Source organism: Grus americana, chromosome Z, assembly GCF_028858705.1.
Source record: "Grus americana isolate bGruAme1 chromosome Z, bGruAme1.mat, whole genome shotgun sequence".
NCBI classification, from domain to species: Eukaryota; Metazoa; Chordata; class Aves; order Gruiformes; family Gruidae; genus Grus; species Grus americana.
Genome location: NC_072891.1, coordinates 14,035,057 through 14,060,992, shown reverse-complemented (window position 1 = coordinate 14,060,992; position 25,936 = coordinate 14,035,057). Strand labels below are relative to the sequence as shown.

The 25,936-nt window shown below is 37.1% G+C and overlaps 1 protein-coding gene across 2 annotated transcripts in view; it reads left to right on the top strand.

The window, feature by feature from the left end:
• LMBRD2 (LMBR1 domain containing 2) overlaps window positions 1-25,415 on the top strand; it is a 31,037-nt gene extending 5,622 nt beyond the window's left edge. For both annotated transcript variants that reach the window (XM_054810824.1, XM_054810825.1), the window contains 17 exons: window positions 2,102-2,331; window positions 2,775-2,854; window positions 4,568-4,663; window positions 5,167-5,334; window positions 6,108-6,318; window positions 10,404-10,478; window positions 10,805-10,918; window positions 11,500-11,683; window positions 12,680-12,861; window positions 13,630-13,763; window positions 13,969-14,074; window positions 16,205-16,302; window positions 17,908-18,011; window positions 19,152-19,198; window positions 20,999-21,101; window positions 22,190-22,319; window positions 24,202-25,415. In XM_054810824.1, coding sequence (XP_054666799.1) covers window positions 2,158-2,331; window positions 2,775-2,854; window positions 4,568-4,663; window positions 5,167-5,334; window positions 6,108-6,318; window positions 10,404-10,478; window positions 10,805-10,918; window positions 11,500-11,683; window positions 12,680-12,861; window positions 13,630-13,763; window positions 13,969-14,074; window positions 16,205-16,302; window positions 17,908-18,011; window positions 19,152-19,198; window positions 20,999-21,101; window positions 22,190-22,319; window positions 24,202-24,262 — 2,067 coding nt within the window. In that variant the 5' untranslated portion in view covers window positions 2,102-2,157 and the 3' untranslated portion in view covers window positions 24,263-25,415. The remainder of the gene's footprint in view (window positions 1-2,101; window positions 2,332-2,774; window positions 2,855-4,567; window positions 4,664-5,166; window positions 5,335-6,107; window positions 6,319-10,403; window positions 10,479-10,804; window positions 10,919-11,499; window positions 11,684-12,679; window positions 12,862-13,629; window positions 13,764-13,968; window positions 14,075-16,204; window positions 16,303-17,907; window positions 18,012-19,151; window positions 19,199-20,998; window positions 21,102-22,189; window positions 22,320-24,201) is intronic.
• Window positions 25,416-25,936: the final 521 nt, after the last annotated feature.

Here is a 25,936-nt window from a genome sequence, read left to right as displayed (position 1 = left end):
TCATCAGTTGCAGTATTGTAAAAATTCGGCCTTTCATTTTGTATTTTGAGATTAAAATAGGAATCAGGTGAAGAACAGAAAAATGTAGCTTGCTTTGGTAACTCCAAAGTTGCTTTTTGCTTTGGAAGTGAGTTAAGTTGTGGTAGGACTCAATTCCCTCTCTGTTTCAGCGTATTCAGTACATGTTTATGGTATTTTTGGAAGTTCCCTCATGGTAGTAACTGAGTGCAGCATCTTGCACAAAAACTTTTCACCTTCTGTTTTGATAGCAACATTTTTAGGTGTGACTATATTAAAAAATTGTATAGGTGTGACTAATGGAGAGTATGCTGTATAATTTTTTTGTTTACATAGCATAAGGTGTGGCCATAATGGGCACCAAAAGCTATATATGTCAGATAGTACAGCCTTGATAAAGTTGATGTACAGTATTTCTCTTCCATTCTTTTTTTTTTTTAGTTGGAATTTTCTACTATACCACCAATACAAAAGACTCTGTTTTCTGAGGAAACAAGAATGGTACAATAGCGTAGACAAGGACTTGCTTAGAATAAGTGATTGAGAAATAGGTTAGATATCTGGCATTCATGATTTACAAATGATCTAGCAAAAATGTAGTACAGGCAGATAGTAAGGGGATGCTTTTACACAACAGAAATGCAATAATTTGAGAAACACAGTAGATGCAAGGCAGAAGATAAAAAGTCAGTGTGTGCATCTTTGGTAAGAAACAGCAAGGTAGCTTGAGCTGTTTTCAGAATATGGGATGCTCTGTGTATAACAGCTGCTGTATACAGACTGCTCTTGCTATTTGGAAATTAAATGTGAAAGTAGCAAAATAAGGGGAAACAAATCTTTGGGGAAGAATCACAGAATAATTGTCCTGTGTGTCCTCAGGGAAGTACCGGCATTACAGACTTTTGTATTTTTTAGTGGAAATAAGACAATTTTCACTGCTTAATGCCCTCACACATAACAGTTTAAGCAGTATACTGAGAGATTAATAAAGGAAATGGTTCACTTTAGCAAATTATGAAGAGATTTGAAAGTAAATTGAGGGCAATTTTAGTAGTAGCATTGTTTTTAAATCTCTAAAGTTCCAGTGAAAAGTGAAAGCACTGAAAGTACAGCAGTGGGTAAGCCATAGGAAAAACTACTTCAGTTAAATCAAATAAGCTAAAATGGTAATACTGATGGAGAAGCAAGTCAACCTGACCACAGAAATAAACTTTTTTTTTTTAAATTGTGAAGTGCCTGTGGTAAAATGATGCTTATTAAAAAGGTCAGAAGCAGTTTAACTAACTGTAACAAGTCAGTGAAATTTTCTCTAATAGATTTGTGCTGCTCACTGGCCCCTTGCATAATAGCATGCCTGTATGAAGCTATATGAACTTTCTAGGCATTACTAGCAGTCCTGACTATAACACAGAGTAACAAAACCCAGAAGGATGAGCAAAACAAAAATATGTAATGACAAGATTAATAACAAATTCGTTGAGACTTTTGTTTCTCTGAAGAACAGAAAAGAAGTAGGAAGGTGAATTAGCTAGCATCTTGCTTCTCATTACATGAAATTTCAAACCTAAAAGAGGTGCATCATAAGTAGACTAACATATGCTTTGCTGTATTTTTTATGCTTTGTTAACTGAGTACAGAATTCAGATGCGTAGTTGAGGAATGGTCCGTTAACAAAGCTTTCCAGAAACATTTAATTTTAACAATTAACCCTTTGTCCAAAGTAGTTGATTTCTTTTAAAAGAAAAAAAAAGAGCAGAATAGATTTTTTTTTTGAAATTTATACTGGACTTAAAAGTTCAAGGACAGAGATTTGACTTTTGGATCTATTATATATCAAGAAGATGAAATGAAGTTGTCCTAATATGTTGCTAGAAATGACAAAATTGGAATGACATGATATTTTGATTTCTACAGAGGACTTTAAAGCACCTTGCTGAAAATCTTGTTCTTCATCTGATCAGAGTTCTTGTCGTGAAATAAGAAAGGTCTATTAATATGTTTAAAAATGTCTGTTAAACTACTCTTTTCTGCATAAATATCTTCCAGATATTTTAAGGCACTTCAATGTCTTTTTGTCTTACAGTTCTGATCCAGTTTCTTAAGCAAGCTGCTCTGTGTGGCTGGAGTGAACATTCAATAATGAGTGGTGCAGCGTTGGGCCTTGAGATAGTATTTGTTTTTTTTCTGGCTTTATTCCTACTTCATCGGTATGGAGACTTCAAGAAACAGCACAGGCTGGTGATCATAGCAACGTTATTGGCTTGGTATCTTTGCTTTCTTATTGTATTTATACTGCCTCTGGATGTCAGTACGGTAAGAAACTTTTGAGATTTTCTGCTTAGTTGTATAAAATTTAAATTATAATTTCAGAAGACAATATTGTAAACAGTAAATATATTTTCCAAACAGTACCTTATTAAACTAAACACTTGTTACCTTTTTGCATGACAGCGTTTGTGTTTACAATTATTTTTATTTTTCGTTGATCTCATCAGATAACATATCTATTTCAAATGTTTTAAAATTTCATTATTTGTTTATAGCAATTTTTTGATCTGTTTAGACAACATAAAAACACTTTCCATTTTTTACGTACTTGTCCTGCAGATTGCATGTTGTTTTGAGGGTTTATTAGTATAATTGCTCCCAAATGTAAACCCAGAGTACAGGAAATGTCTTTAAAAATGGTACTTACTATTTTTAAATAAATGTTCTACCTTTTTCTGGTCACTGATACAAAATCAATTGTCTTTTAGACTATTTATAATAGGTGCAGACTTGCTGTTAACTCCAGCCCTGCAGAAAGTAATGGCTCTTACGTTACTCTTGCTCCAAGGTACCAGCTATATGTTTTCTTCATTAGACTGTTTTTAAAGAAGTATTTTATGATTTTCTTTTTTTAAATGTTAGGAATGTACTGTAGTTTTTAAGACCAATAAACAAGTGTTTTCTATTTTGTTGTTAAAACGATAGAACTAAGTTTTTCAAGTAACCTTGGTTGTCTGTGAGGAGAGGACTTGATGAATACCTGTCTTTCCTTCACAATCTTTAGACCTGAAAATCTGATTTTATACCTTATGAATGAAATTAGGAGGCTTGTCTTACATGTAAGCAGTGTAACTAATTGCTTATATATATAGATATATATAGTAAGTTATCTGAAATTTACTATATTCTACCAAAGTAACAATAGCCTGCTTTCAGTCTTCTGGCAGGAAGGAAGTAATCCCTAAAACATGGGGAATGTAGGTGAATGTGGGCTCTTTCCATGGCTGCTCCTTCTTTAGCCTCCATTGGCTATTTCCACATCTTGAGATGTACGCACTGTAGTTATCTGTAGGATGATTAGAGCATTTAAAATGTCAGCTGATGCATCCATGCAATGTATTGCCAGTTTTGTTGCCTCAAAGCGAAGGCTATCTGGATATTGTGTGTCCATGAAAGAACAGTAAAACGCCAGACTTAGTGGCACAACAGTTTACCCTTTATTTAAGACCACCCAGTGTATGTTAATTAAACATAGTTAGGTAAATACACTATTTGAAAACTATTCAATAGCCTTTCAGTTTACCTCTAGTTTTGGAACATGCTGATGGATGTTATACTATAGTATATGACTTAAGTTGATATTTCTATTTGAGATACTCAGGTTGTAATTGAGCAGATACTGTGTTGGTGGAACTCAGATCTTAAAACTTTGTTTGAAACCTTTAGTCATACTACCTGTTATTCTATGGTAATTTAATAGTTTTCAATAGGCTGTGTACATAAAAACTCACAACTCAGGCTTAACTAGTTTGACCCTGGAAAACACCAATTATTTCTCAATAGATACTCCTACTAAATTGACCGTATTGCCCCTTGACTCAACATTGCTTCATTACCCAGACAGGTGTGGGGAAGAAAACCAAAGTGTCTTAGTGTGGATGGGCACTTTGTCTTTTGCTCTTTTTTTACTAAAAGGCTCTCATGGCTTTTCTGGTCTTCTGAAGGAAACACTACCTGCCAGAAAAGTATTGGCTTAACAAGTCAAAATTTATATAAGCCTGACTAAATCCAGCTGTGTGACAGAAGAAACAATTAATACACTTTTCACCACTAAATGCTCTGGGTAGTAGAGCTAGCTGATTGGGTTCCTAGATTTTTTTTTAAAAACCTGCTCCACTAACTAAAGTTGAATGGTCTTGCGTCTACAGAGTTATTTTCTTCTTTGCATGGAGAAAGTATTTCCTGCCCAAAAAAGAAAAATTGTAACCTTAAATTGCTTGACTGCTTATTTCTCTTTAGTCTTTGAGCTACTACTTCTTTTTCTCTAAGAAAGCTGTCTTGTCCAGGTATGTTATTTGCTGTGATGAGAAGGGTAAATATTTTTAAGCAGTGATTCAGTTGATTTTCTTCTGAGATTGTTGATGGTTGACTACTTACTCAAATAGTAGTGTATTACTTCCATGATATTTTCAAAGACCTTTCTAGATAGGGGAATTTATAGAAAATGTTTTCTATATTCTTGGCCCTACAACTAACAATGAGCTTCTCTACATTGTTACAGCAAGCAAAAATGTTTCAAGCCATGGAGTTATATTCCTAATGGAATTATGCCAATTTTCTGGCGTGTTGTATATTGGACGTCACAGTTTTTAACATGGTAAGCAAGGCAAAAGAATATGACAAAGACTATGATACAGGTATAATTTCTAAGTGCAGCATCTTAACAGTCATAGCATACTCTTTCAGAATATATGTTACTATTCCACAGAGCCATCTAATAATATATTATTTGCTAGCAGTGAAATTTCTCTACTAATTACTGTACTAATTGAGCATACTCTTTTTTTGCTCCTTTTCAGGTGGTAGCCATTTACTCTTGGTTCACTTTTATAGTTGAAACCAAGCAATTTACATATAGAGGTGTTGATGGATAGATAGTCTGAAAAAATGGGGTTTAGGCAACAGGACATCAAAATAATTCCATTAATAAGTTGGGTAATTTTTAAGTAATATTGTAAATAGTTTGGTTTTATTTATAGATACAGCTACAGCAAACAGATTGTCTCTGCTTTTGGGTTAGATTCAGTGTCCTGCCACTGCTGAATTACCTTTTTTTTGTTGTTGGCTGATGTGGTTTGGTTTTGTTTGCTTTCCTCCTAGGATTCTGCTACCTTTCATGCAGTCATATGCTAGATCAGGAGGGTTCTCCATTACTGGAAAGATTAAAACTGCATTGATTGAGAATGCAATCTATTATGGCACTTACTTGCTGATTTTTGGAGCGTTTTTAATATATGTGGCTGTAAACCCAAACTTCAATTTACAGTGGTAAGAATAATGTTGTAAGCACTTGCATGAGTTCTTACAGAATTGTCATGGGTAATCTCTTCTGTAGATGAAATGGGTCTTTTTTAAAAAAACAGTTGTGGTTGATCTGATTTTTGCTAGGCAGTTGGAAAGTTTTGTTAACTTTTTTATGGAAAGGGATTTTTTGACTATTTATAGAAAATTGTCTTTTGGTTTTCTGATTTTGATATGTATGGCAGAGGATTCCTCTTATATTTGCAATGGTTTTTTTTCTCCCTACAAATGCGTTTGCAAAGTTAGTGCAGAAACTTTATCAGTGTTTTCAGAATAACATCTTTCAAAAAGTATCAGTATTTTCTGTGTATCGTTTCTGTCTACTGTAGATTCTATTTAAAGGCCATAAAGTAAATTAAAAGAATTGGTATCTATAACATTGCTAATGGTCTTCCATACTAGATACAGTAGTAAACACTGCCATGTACCGCACTTTCAGTAGGTTTGCTAAGTTCACCTTGTTTCCTAAAGGAACATACTCCTTTGGCAAAAAACTTTTTTGTGCTCCCTCTCCAGACAGGGAAGAAACATGAGGAGATAGAGAAAAATTGTGGCAGCTTTGAATATGGCCAAGTAGCAGACTGGCCCTAGGCAAGAGTTACAGGTGATGCTAAGTCTGTTCCTGTAAACTTGAAAGCCTTATTAGTGCATAGATACTTCAAGGTCACTTTCTTGTGGGTGGTGTAGGAGGATTTTGTTTGTCATTTCTTTTTTGTTTTTGCTATTGTTATTTTCCTTAGGAACCAACTTCAGACTATTGGGATAGCCGCTGCAAACACATGGGGTCTGTTCCTTCTTGTGTTGCTTTTGGGTTATGGTTTGGTGGAAATTCCCCGTTCTCACTGGAATGGGGCCAAGAGGGGTTATCTACTCATGAAGACCTATTTCAAAGCTGCCAAGCTGATGACTGAAAAAGCTGATGCAGAGGAGAATTTAGAGGATATTATGGAGGTAAGTAACTAGCTTTCTCCATGAAGTAAGTGAAGGCTGCTGTTAATTATCTCTGAATTTCCTGGTGTTGGGCACTCATGGCAAGAAAACATAAGTACTATGAGCTTGCTGTGAAATACCAGTCAATTAAGAAAATCATCATAATGTGCCACTTGATGACACTTGATCCCGTGTAAAAATCAAAAGAGAAATAGTCCCTGATGTGAAGAAATTGGCAACTTGATAGCCATTATTTGTTGATTTTATTATTTTGTTGACCCTTTTGGAGTAATGTAGGTCACTAATGAATAACATTCCAGAGTGAACTTGCAAATATAGGTGTGGTGGGTTGACCCTGGCTGGAGACCAGGTGCCCACCAGAGCCGCTCTATCATCCCCCCTCCTTCACTAGACAGGGGAGAAAAGGCATAACGAAAGGCTTGTTGAGATAAGGACGGGGAGAGATCACTCACTAATTATCATCATGAGCAAAACAGACCGAACTTAGAGAGGGAATTCATCTAATTTATTACTAGGCAAAACAGAGTAGAGGAATGAGAAAATAAAATCAACTCTTAAAACACCTCCCCCCACCCCTCCCATCTTCCTGGACTCAACTTCACTCCCGGCTTCAACGTACTCCTCCTTAGGGGCACAGGGGGACGGGGAATGGGGGTTGTGGTCAGTTCGTCACAGGTTGTCTCTGCTGCTTCTTCCTCCTTGGGGGGAGGACTCCTCACACTCTGCCCCTGCTCCAATGTGAGTCCTTCCCACAGGATGCAGTTCTTCACCAACTGCTCCACCGTGGGTCCCTTCCACAGGGTGCAGACCTTCAGGAGCAGACTGCTACAGTGTGGGGTCCCCCATGGGGTCACAAGTCCTGCCAGCAAACCTGCTCCAGTGCGAGCTCCTGTCTGCATGGGTCCACAGGTGCTGCCAGGAGCCTGCTCCAGCGTGGGCTTCCCATGGGGTCACAGCCTCCTTCAGGTGCCTCCACCTGCTCCGGCGTGGGGTCCTCCACGGGCTGCAGGTGGAATCTCGACACCCCCTCATTCTTCCTCCATGGGCTGCAGGTGGACAGCCTGCTTCACCATGGTCTTCACCATGGGCTGCAGGGGGATCTCTGCTCCGGCGCCTGGAGCATCTCCTCCCCCTCCTTCTGCACTGACCTTGGTGTCTGCAGAGTTTCTTACATCTTCTCACTCCTCACTTGGACAGTAAAAGCTCCCTCTAAAGTATTAAATATGTTATCACAGAGGTGCTGATTGGCTCAGCCTTGGCCAGTGGTGGGTCTGTCTTGGAGCCAGCTGGCATTGGCTCTATCAGACACACGGGAAGCTTCTAGCAGCCTCTTGCAGAAGCCACCCCTGTAGGCCCCCCGCTACCAAAATCTTGCCATGCAAACCCAACACAATAGGGTACAGATATTTAACTAGTGTTCATCCAAATTGTGTATGTCTGCTTTTATGCTCCGCTCCCATTATATTTCTGGAATCTTGAGAAGAATTTCTAGGTTGGATTTGCAGGGCCATGCTCTGTGCCATTTGACAAAAGATTGTATAGACAATTTTTTTTCATAGAGGTTTTTTTGAGACTATATTTATTGTTATTTATTGTCATTTATGAGTGAGCAGTAGGCTGTAATGTAGTTCAAGAATAGAATGGAAATGCAACCATTGAACAGTTTATTCCCTGTTGTACTGCTCTGAAACCATGGCTTGGAAGTAATACTTCTGAAGAGTTGTAAGGTAGGTTGGTAACTTCTTCTGTGATACATCAACATAAAATAACAGCAGAATCTTCATTCTTCAGTAATAGCATTTTGAAGAAATTGCTAAAACATCTGAGTGGGACATAACTACAAAACTTAGTAGATAATGAGCAATAAAAACTTTGTTTACCAGCCTAGCACTTAGAATAGAAAATTTCAGTTGGAGGGAACCTACAACAATCATCTAGTCCACCTGCCTGACCACTTCAGGCTGACCAAAAGTTAAAGCAAATGATTAAGAGTATTGTCCAAATGCCTGGAGAGGGAGGTCTGTATCTCTTCTCCCTGGTATCCAGTGATAGGACACATGAGAATGGCTCAAAGCTGCGCCACAGGAAGTTCAGACTGGACATTAGTAAGCATTTCTTTACCGAGAGAGGGATCACACACTGGAACAGGGTCCCTAGAGAGGTGGTCAATGCCCCAAGCCTGTCAGTGTTTCAGAGGCATTTGAACAATGCCCTTAACACCATGCTTTAACTTTTGGTCAGCCCTGAAGTGGTCAGTTGGACTAGATGATTGTTGTAGGCCCCTTCCAACTGAAAATATCTAGTCTAGTCTGATCCCTGAAATACAGCATACCTTGTGCCTCAAAGACTCTTCCATGGTTTAAAACCCCAAAGTTTTGGTGGAGCCACCAGTTCTGGAGCCAGGTATTGATATCCTAGGCTTGCTTGTTTTTGCCAGACTCTTCCCCCATTACTGGGAGGATTGAGGAAAGCACTACCTGTGCTCCTGAATTTTTTAGCATTCTTCCAAGGGCACTGAAATCTCTTAACTGACCTCAGATGTTTTGTTGCATCACATTACTACCCATGTGACAGAACAGGAATGGATAGTAGTCTGAAGATTGTACTAAGCTCTTCAGTCTTGTGGTGGTGTCCCTAATTTGGGCTCCAGGGAGGCAGCAAACTTCCCTGAGAAGAGGGTCTTGTACTAGACTGCTCTCTTGTACTAGATTGTCCTTTAAGTCAAGTAGGGTGACTGACAGATTCTGAGGTTATGTCATACACAGCATAAAATATATTATATTGTTAATGCATGATAAAACCTTTCAAGGTTTGGCTCTTTTTTTTTTTTCCCCACTTTTTTTCTTTCAGTCTAGAAACAGTTGCACTAGACCTTGGAAATCTTGGCCAATAACTTATTTTCAGCCTTCACAGGAATGCTGAAGTATGTGAAAGTATTTAAAAATTCTTAAGAATGCCAGTGCTGACTCTGGGTAGTTGATTGTAAATATTATGAATTGCTGCTGGGTGAAATAAATCACAAAATTTGAGCTCTCACCCACTTTAGTTTAGGCTTTCATTTTCTTCCTTTGTCAGAGATTCTGAAAACACAAGAAACTGTAGTACTGGAGGATACTTCCCAATTTTTTATTCTGAAATTTTTTTCCAGTCCAGTGGTCTATTTGACAGGGCTGAATATGTTAGGATTGACCCTTAGATACATTCTTGCGGGATTTTGTTTGTTTGTTTTTCATAATCCTACTACATAATGAAAAATTCCTTGCCACAGACTAATCAGATCTCTTGCATTCATTCCCTCAGGAGATTCAGAAGGAATCCAGAATTACTGACAGTCATCTGTTAGAACAGCCTTTTATATGTCGAAGGACTATCTATATCCATTTAGCCTCCCTTGTCTCACTAGACAATTACAATTCTTCTGTCTGCTAATCATCCTAGTTGACAAGATTTCTAAGCCTTTACAATTCTTTCTGTCCACCAGACTCTAGAACTTGCAGGTTTTTTTAAGTGCTGTTTTGTAACAACAAAAAAGCATCAAAAGGTTATCTCTGGATTGCCAGTAGGATGAAGAATAAAATGTAGTTCTTACTAAGCCTGATAAACTGCTAGAGCCAGTTCTAACACAACTTACCTAGCTGTTAGGTAGCGTCTTTTCATTACTGATAAATGCCAGATGGTCTCAGAAGTGAGCTATGTGGTGATACATGTGAGGAAGATATAAAATGAAGTACTGTGAAATGATACTCATCAAGCTGTTTAATAAAAGTGAAACTAAACAGGTAAAATAGAAACTCCTTTTCTTTACTTACAACTAAAAAGAAAATATTTCCCATTTCAACATTCATCCAATCCTCCACAAATTCAGAATAATGTTTGCACACTGGCATCGTGGGCTTTTTAAAAAAATACATATATATTCCTTGTAAATAGTCCTTCCATTATCTTTTATTAGAGGTCTGGTAAAGCTGTGGCTTTTAAGAAGTTCTATTGTTTTTAAGCTCTGATGGTTATCTTTCCCATTGGGCTGGAACTCTTTTAATTTATTTAACCTAATGACACAACTCTCTATTTTTTTTCCTCAACAGGAAGTTCGTAAAGTAAGTGAGAGTATCAAGTATAACCACCCTTTGAGAAAATGTGTTGATACAATACTGAAAAAGGTAACAAATTGCTCATCTTCAGCCATAAGAGAGGAGGTGCTTTCTGCACCTACTGAATACTTGTACGTTATTTTATTTTCCCCTTAACATGGAATCTCTAATTGGCATTTTGTGAGTTTCTGACCAGACTTGGAGTTGAAATTCTTTGTGGAATGCTTTCTTATGTAATTATCTGCTATATTTCAAACTGTGTAGTATTTTAGAAACAGAAAAACCTACACGTAGAGCAAGCTCTTCAGTCGCATGAAATGCTCCAAACACAAATAATGAACAAAGAGTACTTGCAACTCCTTCATCTTCCAGTTAATTTTCCCTTTTCCTTCCAGTGTCCTGCTGAGTACCAGGAAAGAATGGGTAGGAACATGGATGATTATGAAGATTTTGATGAAAGACAGAACAGTTACCCAAATGAAAAAAGTTTGGTCAAGCTTCACAAGCAGGTATATTAATAAAGGAGGGATTGGCTCAATTATGCTAACGTAATGAGAGTAAGTGCTAGTCAAACAAAAATTTTCAATGCACTTTACCCGAATTCCTGAGTATAGTGGGCTTGGGGATTGCTACTTAACAGAAAATTTTCTCAGTGAAAGAAAACATAGGGGTTTAATACGATGCCCAGATCAAATTTCTGGATGGGTAAAAAGTGTCCTTGTTGCATTATATCTTGACAGTGTTTTAACTGTCTGTGAGTAAGCCTTGTAATGGCAATTGACAGTGCATTCAAAAAAAAAAGGAAATCGTAGTAAAACCTCGGTATTAACTAAGATGCAAAAATAAAGTGTTATGTTGGAAAAAGTAGGCTGTTATTGCTACAGATAGATTGTGATGAAAGAACTGCAGAACTCAGGAATCATGTATGGTAGTCCTCTTAGGATTTATATATTTAGACAATTAACTGCCTGCTTTTGTGAGTATACAGAATCAATTCTGTAGTGTAGACATTTTTAAGGGATTTAGCAAAGTTTTTTTCATTTCTTGAAGGAAGTATGTTGTAACCATAATTTCTTGGAATTTATTATAGGTAATCTATTCAGTACAGAGGCATCGTCGTACACAGGTTCAGTGGCAAATTCTTTTAGAACAAGCGTTTTACTTAGAAGATGTGGCAAAAAATGAAACCAGTGCAACTCGACAGTTTATTCATACCTTTCGTTCCCAGGAACCAGAGAACAAAATTATTCAGTATTTCTACACACCAACTGTTGGTAAGTGCTGTCATGCAGATTTTTGAATATGTAAAGGAGTAACTTGCACTGTTTTGTAAGGAGAACCAATTGTCTTATGTAGAAAGTTCAGTTAGAGTAGAAGGAAGCAAATGTGCACCTTAATGCATTTATGTAATGGAGTAGACATCAGGTATTGATTTCTGCTCTTGACCATAAGCTTAAATTTTTTACAAATGTAGTAGCAGTTACATGTTGTAATAGCAATAGCTAACTTTGAAGCCTTAGAAGAAGAAAGAAAAATAGCAACCTTCAATTATTGGTTCATGGCTGCCCTCTACATTTGTGGGATGTTATTGAGGTGGCACTGCTCTTCCAGTAAAGCAAAGAGGAAAGGACTCTACTTCTGTCCTGTACCAGACATTAGGACGTGTGGCTGCTTGTGCATCTTTTTAGAAAGTGTCTTCTACTAATCATGTTTTAACTTGTAGTTTGTTGTGCACTAGCCATGAGTTATTTCCAGGATAGGACAATAAAATTTTACAGCCTAAGCTTTATTTCTAGAGTAACAGATGAACAAACAAAAAGTGGATCATTCATAGTATCTGGGCCAAAAGTGAAGAGTTCTGTTCTACAACCCCCACCCCCAGTCCGTTTGCAAAATTTGCCTCACAAATCCCACCCTGTTTTCCCCAGTTGTGCATATGGTTTCGTAGGGCTGAGCCAGAATCCTAGAATGGTAGGGATTGGAAGGGACCTCTGGAGACCATCTAGTCCAACCCCCTGCTAAAGCAGGATCACCTTGAGCAGGGTGCACAGGATCACGTCCAGGTGGGTTTTGATTATCTCCAGAGGAGGAGACTCCTAGAGCTCTAGGCATTGGAAAATCCCTGAAATTGTGTCACCCCACAGATTCCAGCATTGATTTTAAGGGTGTGTATGTAAGAAGTTCATAACAGTTTTTGTGAGGGATTTCTATTTCTGGTTGTGTAATTTTCATTAATCTGTTCTGGATGTGCATGTGTTTGTTTTTTCCAGAGTGGTACTGGGAATGTCTTCTACGACCATGGTTTTACAGGGTGCTTGCAGTTGTTCTGGCCACATTCTCTGTAATTGTTGTGTGGTCAGAGTGCACGTTTTTCAGTACAAAACCAGTTTTATCGCTGTTTGCAGTTTTCATACAGCTGGCAGAAAAGACATATAATTATATATACATAGAGGTAAGTTTGAGATAACGAGTCAACAAAAATATTTTCAGATAGATTGTTATTACAATAATAGTAGAGTAGATGGATTTAAAAATAAGTCTCTAAATAATGTGTGAACTTTCAGAAAGTCTCTAAAATACCTAATACCAAACTTTGTTTCTGTGGAGGAAGTCTGCCTTTTGCCACTTCTTACAAATCTCCAATACAAGGTGAAGGTTTGGCCCAATTGAGCCGAATATCATGTGTATAGTAATTTGTGAAACGCTAGCTTGGAGCTTAGGTGTTTAGACTTTGCGTCTAACCAACCATGTGTGTGACCTCTGTTTCCTAAACAGGAGTTTGCTCCTGGCCAGAAATTATCACAGGTGTGGCTAGCGTATGCATGCACAAAACTTATCTGTAAAGGAACAGAGCTGAAAAATTCCAGTATACTAAGAAAATAGGTTGAATTGAAAACACTTGGGTTTTTTCACTTTTTATGGTCATAAATGTCAAATCAGTCACAGTAATTATTGAGGCAATTGCAGCAGTTTCATTTACATAACAGAAGTAGAATACTTGTTCCTTGGGTCAGTTGTGTTAGCTCATATGATACAACTATCATTCTCAATTTAGATTAGTCAAAAAACCTGAAACTCTTCTCAGAGCTGGTGTTACTGTCCCATCTCAAAGTGAAAAATTAGACTGCAGTCAGCCTGTTGTATGCAGACTGTGTGCTGAATGCATTAAAACCTTTAGTAGAGTTCTACATTCAAACAACTGTTTGTTTTTTCTTCCCAGATGGCCTGTTTTCTTACCATCTTTTTCCTAAGTATCTGTGTTTACTCTACTGTCTTCAGGATCCGTGTATTTAACTATTACTACTTAGCTTCACATCATCAGACAGATGCATACAGTCTCCTTTTCAGTGGCATGTGAGTATATTTTGCAGATTTTCTGTCAAATACTCAATTAAAAATGTCCATGAAACTTTCGTTTATATTCTTTTATTTAGAATCCTATGGGTATAAATCCTAATGAGCTCTACATCATGATTCTGTGATATATCTGGTTATGATTTCTTAATATTTTTAGTGTAAGAAATTGTTTTAAATGTTGTTACCTCTTGCATTTCTGCAGGTTATTTTGCCGTCTAACTCCACCATTATGCTTGAACTTTTTGGGCTTGACCCATATGGATGCAACAATCTCTCACAAAGACGATCAGCCAACTGCTTATACGTCTGTAAGTACAGAAAATGTGGGTTTGAGGCTTCTATAAGGTTTTGGAGAATAGGCAACATATTTTAAAATACTTCTTATAGTAAGATTCAGATATTCAAATCTTTTCACTAGTATTAAACAGCGTAGAAATACTTATAGATGAGAGAGTTTGGTAATGATTGCTAGCTACACAGGAGTCATCAATAGCTCAATATTTCTGTTACGGTCTCTTTATCCTAAGAAAGTAAGACTCTTCTTCACTTCTGTTGTGGTTTAGCCCTGGCCAGAAGCTGAGCACCACGCAGCCGCTTGCTCACCTCTGCCCCAGCGGGATGGGGAGGAGAATGGGAAAACAAAGGCAAAACCTCGTGGGTTGGGATATAAGGACAGTTTACTGGGACAGCAAAGGGAGAGGGAAGTAACAACAGTACTTATAACAGAATATACACAACAGGGGATAACACAAGGCAACTTACAGCCCACACTCGGACCATCCCGGAGCTGTGCAGCCTGCCTCTCCCCAGCTAGCCCCCTTTTATGGCGAGCATGATGTCACGTGATATGGAATAGCCCCTTGGCCAGCTTGGCTCACCTGTCCTGGCTCCTTGTGAAATTAACTCTGTCCTAGCCAAAACCAGGATGACTTCCTAATAGCTTTAGCTTCCACTGGCTTTAGTGTATGTGACATTGTGGTGGGTTGACCCTGGCTGGAGGCCAGGTGCCCACCAGAGCCGCTCTCTCACTCCCCTCATTCACTAAACAGGGGAGAAAAGGCATAACGAAATGCTTGCAGGTCGAGATAAGGACAGGGAGAGATCACTCACTTATTATCGTCATGAGCAAAACAGACCAAACTTAGAGAGGGAATTCATCTAATTTATTACTAGGCAAAACAGAGTAGAGGAATGAGAAAATAAAATCAACTCTTAAAACACTTCCCCCCACCCCTCCCATCCTCCCGGGCTCAACTTCACTCCCGGCTTCAACCTTCCCCGCCTCAGCGGCACAGGGGGACGGGGAGTGGGGGTTACGGTCAGTTCATCTCACGGTGTTTCTGCCGCTTCTTCATCCTCAGGGGGAGGACTCCTCTCGTTGTTCCCCTGCTCCAGCATGGAGTCCCTCTCACAGGGTGCAGACCTTCAGGAGCAAACTGCTCCAGCGTGGGGTCCCCCACGAGGTCACAGGTCCTGCCAGCAAACCTGCCCTGGCGTGGGCTCCCCTCTTCACGGGTCCACCGGTCCGGCCAGGAACTTGCTCCAACATGGGCTTCCCACGGGCCACAGCCTCCTTCAGGTGCCTCCATCTGCTCCAGCGTGGGGTCCTCCACGGGCTGCAGGTGGAATCTCTACATGCCCTCATCCTTCCTCCATGGGCTGCAGGGGGAACAGCCTGCTTCACCATGGTCTTCACCATGGGCTGCAGGGGGATCTCCACTCGGGCGCCTGGAGCACCTCCTCCCCCTCCATCTGCACTGACCTTGGTGTCTGCAGAGTTTCTTACATCTTCTCACTCCTCTCTCCGGCTGCAAAAGCTCTCTCTCTCTAAGTGTTTTTCTTCTTCTTAAATATGTTATCACAGAGGCACTGATTGGCTTGGCCTTGGCCAGCGGCGGGCCCGTCTTAGAGCCGGCTGGCATTGGCTCTGTCAGACACAGGGGGAGCTTCTAGCAGCTTCTCACAGAAGCCACCCCTGTAGGCCCCCTGCTACCAAAACCTTGCCACGCAAACCCAACACAGACATCTTTATAGATTAGGAGCAAACCTAACTTGCCACTGAAAACCAGGGAGTTTGGTTTTACTGAACAACCAGTTTCTTTGATTGTTAGCAAGTAGATACTTAATGTTGTTCAGACACTCTTCACAGCAGGTGAAAAGATCCACCGGATTTGAACTGGTTCTGGATTAGGTTAGACAACAAGATCTGTCGTCTTAGAAACCTCAAATTGGATACACCGTTAGTGGTGGCTTTTATATCTGGACATTCTGGGTCAAGTGTCTGAATCAGATCTGTAATGATAATACTTATGTTTCAGTAACTGTAAAGGATTGTGTGTTTGTGTGTTGTGGACTGAAAACAATGAGATAGTACAATCTTTATGAATATATGTAGAACATACCTGATTAGAGCTTGTTCTTCTGGATGTTTTTCCCAGATAATGGGATCCATGAAAGTGCTGTCCTTCATTGCAGATGGATTCTATATATATTACCCAATGCTTGTTGTCATTCTCTGTATTGCCACATATTTTAGGTAAGTGATTTGCTAAACAGATCTTCCATGCTTCTCTACATTAATATTGTCAGTTTCAGCATTCAGGAAGAGATTCAGTTCTCCTTTTCCAGCAGCTGAGTTGTGACATAATAATAAAAATGGAAAAACTAAAACAATAAATTGCTATTAATATATGTGAAAAGTGTACATTTTAAGAATATTGATTGTATTAACTCATAACTGAGTTGTGGAGGTTTTTTCCCCATTAAACTTCATTCCTAGATTTTGAGGTCTGATCAGTTCAAGCTTTGGAGCCCACAAACATTTAGATTCTGCTTTTGAAATTAAAATTACCACAAGGAAGCTATGTTTTCAGCAAGGTTTTCCAATTAACTAAGAAGTATTAACTTTAGGTAATGAACTTTCTAACAGACTCATTACAAATTTCTGATCTGTTACCAGACTTAAGTGTGAAAGCATAGTGGTTTAAATCATTTGATCTTGTTTTCCTCAGCCACAGTTTGTTGGAGGCTGGAAGGGTAATTGCAGAAAATACTGTTAGACGTTTGCTTTATCCTTAAATTTCAAAACATCTGTTTTTGACCACTGTAAGTAATGAGATATTTTCAGTCTGATGTTGCTTGGCTACATTTATGTTCACTTCTTCAATTTTACATTAACGTTCTAGTCAGAAGCAATGTGTATGTTTTGAGTCATGTAGAATGTAATTAAGTGCCTTGAACGTCCATTAATATGCTATGTGCATCCATAGATAGTAAGATAACAAGGATCCAGTCCTAGGTTTTCCCTGCTTACTTTTAGGTTAGGTGACAAAAGTGGTGGTGGAGTGGGGGAAAGCAAACAGGAAAGCCAATGACAAGAAAATAGTTTGTGTGACTTCTTGTCCATGGTGATCCTGGGTCTTGAATGCCATAGTGAAAAGGAAGAAAAGAAACTAAAGGAGAGTAAGTTGCTTTGCTTGAACTTTAATGCTGTCTAATAATTCAGATACATCCAAAACTGAATGTTTAATTAAAAATCTATAAAGGGAAGCTGTCTCCCTTGTTTAATCCAGCAGACTTAAAGTTCATATAGTATAGGAAAGAAACTTAAAAAAGATGGAGCAAGCTTATTATCTGACTGCTGCCTAATGGATGTCCACAAAGGCAGCCAGCATCCCTACACCTTAGGTGTATGCCACACTCCTGAGTAAACATGAGGTGAAGGTGGCTTTCTTATGTTATTACTGTTTCAAACCCACAGAAATCATAATGGGCAGAATTTTTTTAGTAATTGTGTTCTGGCAAAGAAGAGTCAACGAGATATCATAAGTATAAATTCTGTTACAGCTGAGAACATTTCAAGCAATTATCTTAAATCATTTGCACTACTCTCAGACTATAAACAGTTTCATCTCTATTTGAATAGGATTATTCTATCACTTTCCATTGGATATAGGAGCGTGTCACTGTTTGAATTTTCTGATTTCTCAGCTAGTATAATAATCTGTCTTTTCTTCTATATTTTTTGTTTGAATTGTCTGTAAATTTCTGAATAATTTGATTTACATTTTGCAGTGCAATATATCTAAACTATTCATTGTAAATTAACAAAGGAAGTTGCTTCTCCTTCTGCTTTTACCAGTTTAGGAACTCGTTGTTTGAATCTTTTGGGATTCCAGCAGTTCATGGGGGATAGTGAAATGACCTCTGATTTGATTGATGAAGGAAAAGAGCTAATCAGAAGAGGTGAGTTACGTCCTCTGTCCTAGTCTTCCTGCAAAATATAATATGTTGTTGCATTAAATTTGTCTGAAATGTTACAGAAAAAAAAAGCATATAGCTTGTCAATATTTTGAAAACTGTACTGAGGCAGTCTATGGCACAGAATGCAATAGACTTACAGCATTGTGGTTGCTATATAAACAGTGCTGGACTTAATTGACATCTGAAGTATCTGCTTTACTTGTCCAGTATCTGAATTTTAGATATTTCTAAGTATTTTACAGTTTAGTTAAGTGGTGCTCCTCTGAAGTCATTACTGATCTAATAATACCTGAGCAGGTGCTTGTGTCATCTGTCATAAAGGATATAATTGCCTTGATCATCAAGAAACTCTTTGTAATCTTTCTTTGTGTAAGTGTGTTGAGCTGCCTAAATTCTGTCATTTCCTTTAGGATTTTTTGCTGTTTCAACTAACTGTGTTTTATCACACAAACCATATTGTTCTGTAGAGCTGTAATTATCTGCTGTTTTGGAGAACTTTTTAGGGTTTTTTTATGTTCATTTCTATTGAAAGTGTTTCTTGAAAGTTGTTAAAAGCTGTTCTGGTTCTTGAGTAAATGTTTAGAAATTAAAATCTCTGGATACAATATTATATTATGGAATACTTTTCATCCTCCTTTCATAGTTTATGAAAAACAAAACCTAGATTTACTTAGAGTATTTCTTTTTTTTTTTTTTTTTTTGGAGAAAGAGGAATGTCTCCCATTCCCTTAAACAAGAGGTTAGTATTTCTTTGATACTGTGATCTTACACTTGCAGCTTAATAGCAGATAAGCACACAAACTATTTGGATTATACTTTGGGCCTCACAGAACTTCAGCCAGGTTTTGATTCAGTAATGCTCAAGTTTCTTCTTAACATCATACTTTTTCCAAGCATTTGTAAGAGGTTTTTTTTTTGCTTTGCCAGCTGGTATCCAAATGTTATGATAATGATAGACAAGCAGCTTTGTCTTTTGTTTTTATTTAATTGTATGAGCCATCTATTTCAGTAGGAATCTTTGTGAATTAATTTTGGATTTTCATTGTTTGTTTAAAAAAAATACTGGTAATGACTTTTTCTTGTATGGAGCTCAGACAATTTTTTTTAATTATTTATTTATAGAGAAAAGAAAACGACAAAGACAGGAAGAAGGTGAAAACAGAAGAAGGGTATGAGATTGTTTTAGCTAATTACAATATTAATATGCTACAATATATGACAGGATTTGCCATCACTATGTAATCAATATATGATAGGATTTGCCATCACTATGTAATTCAGTGTGATCTATTTCACAAAAAAGTATGTCTCCAATAGTTGATGGAATCAGTTTAATCTTGCAGAACAGTCTTGACTGGGGGCAAGGAATTCACATTTTAATTTTAAAAGATAAGAGGGCGATTGTGATCACACTACTTGGAAATTTTTGTAACTCAGTGTACTCAGAGAATGGTGTATACCAATAGGTGTAACAAGCATTAAAAAGGATCCTGATTTCTAGGATGCAGAATAATCTGAAATGGCTTATTATCACTCTCTTAGGTTGATATGGCTCTGCTTTAAATAACTGCAGTTGCCATGTCATCATATTCACTGAAATGGGGACTGTATGTTCCTCTTGAAACTTACTCATTACTTTGCTCATTGGAAAGTAATTGGCACAGATTTTTTTTTTTCCCCAGATGAGGGAATTACATTTAAGACAGAATTAATACTGTTACCACCGAGTAACAAACAGAAAGTTTGAATCAAATCATACCATGAATTGAAAGATTTGTGAAGGCAATCAATCTGAATAAAAGGCAGCTTCATTTTAAGGAGCTTCAGTTAACTATAAAGTTTTTCATTAATTTATAACATTTGGAGTTTAATAGAGAGAGTCACAATCAAAGACATAAATCAAAAGGATGCGTGCAAAAAATGAACTGACTAAAGGAAAGGAAAAATACTTTCTGCAGAAAGACAATACTGGGACTAAAACCTCTTGGCTTCTCAAGCTCAGGGATACTTCAATTATGGATGACAGTCAGGACTTCATAGACCTTTTGATCCTCTTGTCTCCATCTGATGATTTTAGAACTTGAACTTACTGTGAAAGCACATAGTAGCAAATGCATGGTACATTTACTATACACTGAAATGATCTGACAAATAGTAATTTTAGTTCAACAGCAAACTCAGTTTCAGATGTTACCTGTTTTTTGGGTTTTCAATAAATACTGTAGCACTTGTAACTTTTCAGGCTTTCGAGAGTGTTATTTTTTACTGGATCATGATCCTTCTGCAGCTTAGAACTGTAACATATGGTATAAATTAGCACAGTAACTTTGAGTATACCAGTTCCTACCAGTCCATAATCTGGGATCCAGATATGAATCTGGAACATATTAACGTTATTGGAGCAATTGCAAAAGTTTCTATTGAGACATGAAGTTGTCTCCTAATAAATGCATGAGACATTTTCTTCTTTAGTATTTCATTACACTTTATACTAAAATGTTTATAAACTAAAACATAATAGAATGGAAACACAACAGAACAAGCATAGTAAACTTGGCCTGTCCAAATGTTTTTTGGTGCTATCTGCATCCAGTTGTTTTACCATTCTACCACTAGATGGAAGTAGAAATCAAGAAAACCACCGTTCCCACCATAACTTAAAGCAGTTGAGTGAACTTTGAGTGCAGATTTAATATGTAGTTTGTTTTCTGCAAGCCTTTTTTTCTAAAGAGCTGCTGTGGTAACCAGTTTAGTAAAGGGACGTATCTTGAGTTTAAAACAAAAAAAAATTTTTCCCGTGTCAAGATACTGAACAGAAACATTCTCAAAGTATTACTTTCATAGTCTGATGTGATTGACCAATTAGCTCTAAATTGTGGGTCTGGAATATTTCTTGATCCTACATATGCTTTTGTTGTGTTACTTGTTCCTCACAGCTTGTGTTTTCTTTTTTTGTCTTTTTTTTCCAGGAATGGAAGGAGCGGTATGGAAATAGAGAGGATTCCACTAGAAACAGAGTTGTCCACACAGACCAGAAAGAATCCAGTTTCTCGGAGACCAACACCAATAGACGTAAGCTTTGTGGGTTTTGGTGGGAGTCTGGGGTTGTTTTTGTTTTGTTTTTAATATCTTGTGTGCACAACACTGGCTGTGTGAGTAGCTTGAGAAAGATTCCTTTTTGTCTTAGATGATGTGCTGATACATTCCCTTCTGCAGCACAGTGCCATCTTGCCCATTAAAGACACCAGAAAAGACTGCTGTATTTCTTCCCATCTTCAACACTTCAACTAGTTCTGCCTAGTTCCAATTACTAGGTCTTCTTATGGGACATAAAATTATTTCAATTATAGTAGCAGTTGTCAACAAAGAGATTTTATTTAGGATATGCCTTGAATTTGGGAGTTTTAAATCTTAAAATTTACCTCTTCTAGTTGCGAAATAAGTCTCTCAGACTGGAATAATGAAATAATCAAATAACCAACAAATGTAAAGCCAATAAAATAGCACATGTGTGTACACATGTTCATTTAATAACGTGTTAGCAAAAAACTTTTTTGTGGATGTGCTAAACTTAAAAAAAGCTGATTTATCACAGTGTTAATGTTTTTTTATGTATTTTATGTGCTTTTGTAAGCTAACAAGAAGTGAGAAATGAAACTGAAAAAAAGAAGGAAAAAGGGGGAGGAGGGAAACTTTGAACATGTTTTTGAGACAACTCTGGTAGATTTCCCCTTCCTCTTTACAAAATTGGAAACTCAGATTGCCTCTTTAAAAACAAACAAAACCAAACAAAAAAACCCTCCAGCTAGCTTAGTTAGTGGGAAGTTGTGAAGATGAATGGATGATTGATTGATTTTAAAAGTAAAGGTTGCGTATAACTTCTCATTTTCTTTGATTGTTTGCAAAGTATATCTCATCCTACTTGAGGGGCAAAAGAAAAGTTGTAGTTACATTGCTATGGAGATACAAAAATAAAATACTGCAAATTTGAGCACGTAGCCAGATTTGGTTCAATATTGAATCTACTCTAAATCATTGCACTTACACTTTGCATGAAGTACTAGCAAATGATTATTCTGGTCTTTTAAGTTTAATCTCTTCACACACTCCAAGGTGTTCATAGAGCAAATGAGTGTCTTTCCTTCCTTTTACCTATTCAGCACTGTCAAAGTATACCCGATCAAATGGTAGGACTGAAAGAGACAGAATAGAACTTCTCCAGGATGCAGAACCTTTGGATTTTAACGCAGACTCAATTAATGATGACCCTCTTGAATCGGATTTGGGAAGGTGAGGAATCTTCTGTGTTATTTACAATTAAAAGATACTAATGTCTTCTGACCTATGACAGCTATATCAGATGGTTTTGTAATGATAGATTTATAAACAAAACTTACCATTTCCCCTAGCTTTTTTCCTTTCTTCTTTCTCCACCATGATATGGGAATTGTTTTAAAACCAATTGAAACCTGAAGGTTTATCAGTTTTTCAGAAATGTCTGGGTAAGATTTGAGTTGAATATAATTTTGTATATTGGCATAATCTGAAAAATATTGCATGTGAAAACAGAAAACTGGAGAATGACCTGCATATGTACAGTATAAGGTTTTCTCTAATTTCCTACAAGACTTTAGAAAGCTCACTTGATTTCCTTGTATAAAAATCATTGTAAAGGACTGCAAGAAAGCAAGCTGCATATTACAGGACCCATAGCTGCAGGAATACAGCCGGGGATCAGATCTTGGAAGTACTGGAATAAGTTAAAATCTGAACTTATTGAACAAAATGTCCCAGACTGCACAGTGTAGCTCTGTCTATAATAGAGAATTCTGTGATTCTATTGGTAGTGACTGCAACACCAAATTTCCTTAGTCGTGAAAGTAGAGTATCTTATATAACTGCTAAGCTCTGCTGATATTAAGAAACAAGTAATACATTTTATGGGTGTTTTTTTATCTAGCTAGTTAAGATGTAGAACCATTTAATGATAAATAATTTCAAATTCCCTTATAAAAAATTGTTTACATTATTTTTTAGCTAAAACTAGCATATCGAAACCAATAGAAAATCATAAATTATTTCAGTTGACTTATATCTATGTCAACAAATATAGGCCAGTTTAAAAACATGCAAAAAATGCTGTTAAATGACACCTGCCAGGTTTTACAGATTGATTCAGCAACAACTTGTCTAGTCTTAACATCACCACATTTCAAAAGCTGGTTCTTTCTAAGCATAAGAGTTGAAATAGGAGCTAGCCTAGCAGTTCTGTCAGCTGTTGACTTCTATACAGTGTGAAAGGGATAATAGTTACAAAAGCAGGAAAACGTGTAAATAATTATTTTGGAACAGATACTTTTCAGGTACAGTATCTGCAGTCTTCTCACACCTATACGGACTTTGCAGAGTGGAACATTCTGAACTTTTTCTTTAAGAAGAAAATCTGGAGCCACAGAGCTTAGTTGAGCTTTCCTCTAGTAACCACCATTTCATTTCATAGAAGTAATAAACAAAGAATAGTTGCATATGAAATTTCAATTCACTTAAAAATAGCTTGTGTAACATTGATTTTTAAAACTATAGCTCCTACAATAGTTAAAAGCATTCTAGGACAGTGGAGCATTAGGGACAGTAGGTTCTAGCTTTCTGTCTAGATTTTGTTAAGTACTGTGGAGATGAAGTACGTTGTGCTTGCGTTTGAACTTATCTGTGCTTTTTAAATGCTTCTAAAATATATTTGACCAACAATTTGTGAACCTTCCTTTTTCCCTACTAAGTACACAGGCATTTGTTTTCATTATCTTTGATATTGTATTTCTCCTAGGAATACCCAATGAGATGTTAAATCATCCAAACTACTTTTGGATGCTGTTGTTTTGTTTGGGGTTTTTTGGGGGTGGGGGTGATAAAGTTCTGTTCAACAAAAACATTCAACTTCTTTCCTTTGTATCAGGAAACAAAGTTAATTAAGACTCCCAGTATTAATATCACTGTTTTTCTTGGTCACATGAGATTTGGTTTAATGATTGCCTATCAAATTCTCATGGAAATAACCATTCAGTAGAACTTCAGATCCTATAATTTATTGAGAGTTAAGGATTAAGATGATTTCATGGGTATTTATTTTTCTATTTCCTTTGATACTTTTTCATATTTAAAATTGATTCTGCAGGTACCAGCCTGGTGGAAGATACCTGTCAATGTCTCGAAGCCAAATGTTTGATGATGTCTAAACTTCTCAAAGCTAAAGAAAATTCAGTGGAAATCTATTTCCTACTCATTGCTTGGAAAATACTGTATTTATGATATATCACTGAACCAGAAAAGACCATTTTTGTTTAAAAAAACAATATGAAGGAACAACTGTTTTGGAAATGCACCTATATGATAACTTTACTACTTATGACAAGAATATGCTTCTTCTACTGTAGATATTGTTGTGCATCAGTGTGGGCTTTTGTGTCATGAGCAAAAAGAGAAAACTGTTAATTAAGTTAATAAAGGGTAAACTTCATAAATATACCCAAGATTCAACTTGAACTGTAACACTGTTTTAGGAAGGGGATATTTTGGAAGGAATCTTTTTGTATCTTACCAGATGCTGTGAGAGCATCTTAGTGCATCCAAAGTGCAGTTATATCTATTACTATGATAAACACTTTCTATATTTTTTCTATTTGAACTTTATGCCTAGTCCAAAATCTGCAGAATTAAATTAAGCCTTCTTTTGGTTTCAGTGGTCTTTGAATCAGACCCTGTATAAACAGAAAGATTGAATGTCAGGCTGTTCTTCATAAAATCATAAAATACATGTTCCAGTACTTAAAGGGTGACTACAGAGAAGGTGGAGACTCCCCCTTTACAAGGAGTCACGTGGAAGAGATGGGGGATAATGGCTGCAGGTTACTTCTGGGGAGATTCTTATTGGACATGAGGAAAAATTTTCACAATGAGAACATTCAGCCATTGAAATAATCTCCCCAGGGAAGTGGTGGATTCCGCAGCATTGGACACTGTTAAGATTCGGATGGACAGGGTGCTGAGCCATCTTGTCTAGACTGTGCTTTTACCAAGATAGCTTGGCCAGATGATCCTTGAGGTCCCTTCCAATGTGGTATTCTATGATTTTATGAAAGTTGGTGGCATAACTTTTGGAGCAAGATGTATTGGTCAAGAAAGGCTATATTTTTTTCTTTTCCAACATTATATGCAGATAAATGACTTTAGCATGTGTAAATAGTTGAAATTGAATATGGACCAGAGTTTCACTGTTGTATGAGCATATGTGCAATACCAAGAATACATTATCGAAGATACAATGTCTGCTTAAGATTTTTACAGTTGAAAATCTTGGCACACTAATGTTTTTGTAACTGTAAAAAGAAATATAATGTGAAAATTGAGTTAAATGCTGAAACATTATAATTTGCACACACCTCAGGCACGGCTTCAAATTATAGAGTATTTCTTTAAAAGAAGGGAAATGCATAGCATGACTAGAAAATGGTAAACACTTTTAATGTCCCAGATGCCCTGGTTGCATTATTTATCTGTCTTTAAGGTGCCTGTATCTTGCAGTAAGTTGTTGCAAAAAAGAATAATGCTTATTCAGTTGAATGCCATTCAAAAATGCCAATTATTAACTATGTAAAAAAGCTTCACATTAATTTCATTGGTGTAGATATAGTTTTAAACCGTAGTTGAACGAATTTTCAGATGTAATCATAAGGTAAAAGATGTGGTCAAATTCATGATATCTTTGGCAATTTGATTAATTTAAAATGTTGCTTTCTTGCAGTTTGTCTTAAGAAAACTCCCAAGTGGTAAAGACTTATGTGCTTATTGCAAAGTGATGTTGAAAACTGAAAGAGAAGATGTTTCTATCATAAATTCTTTATCATGCTTAT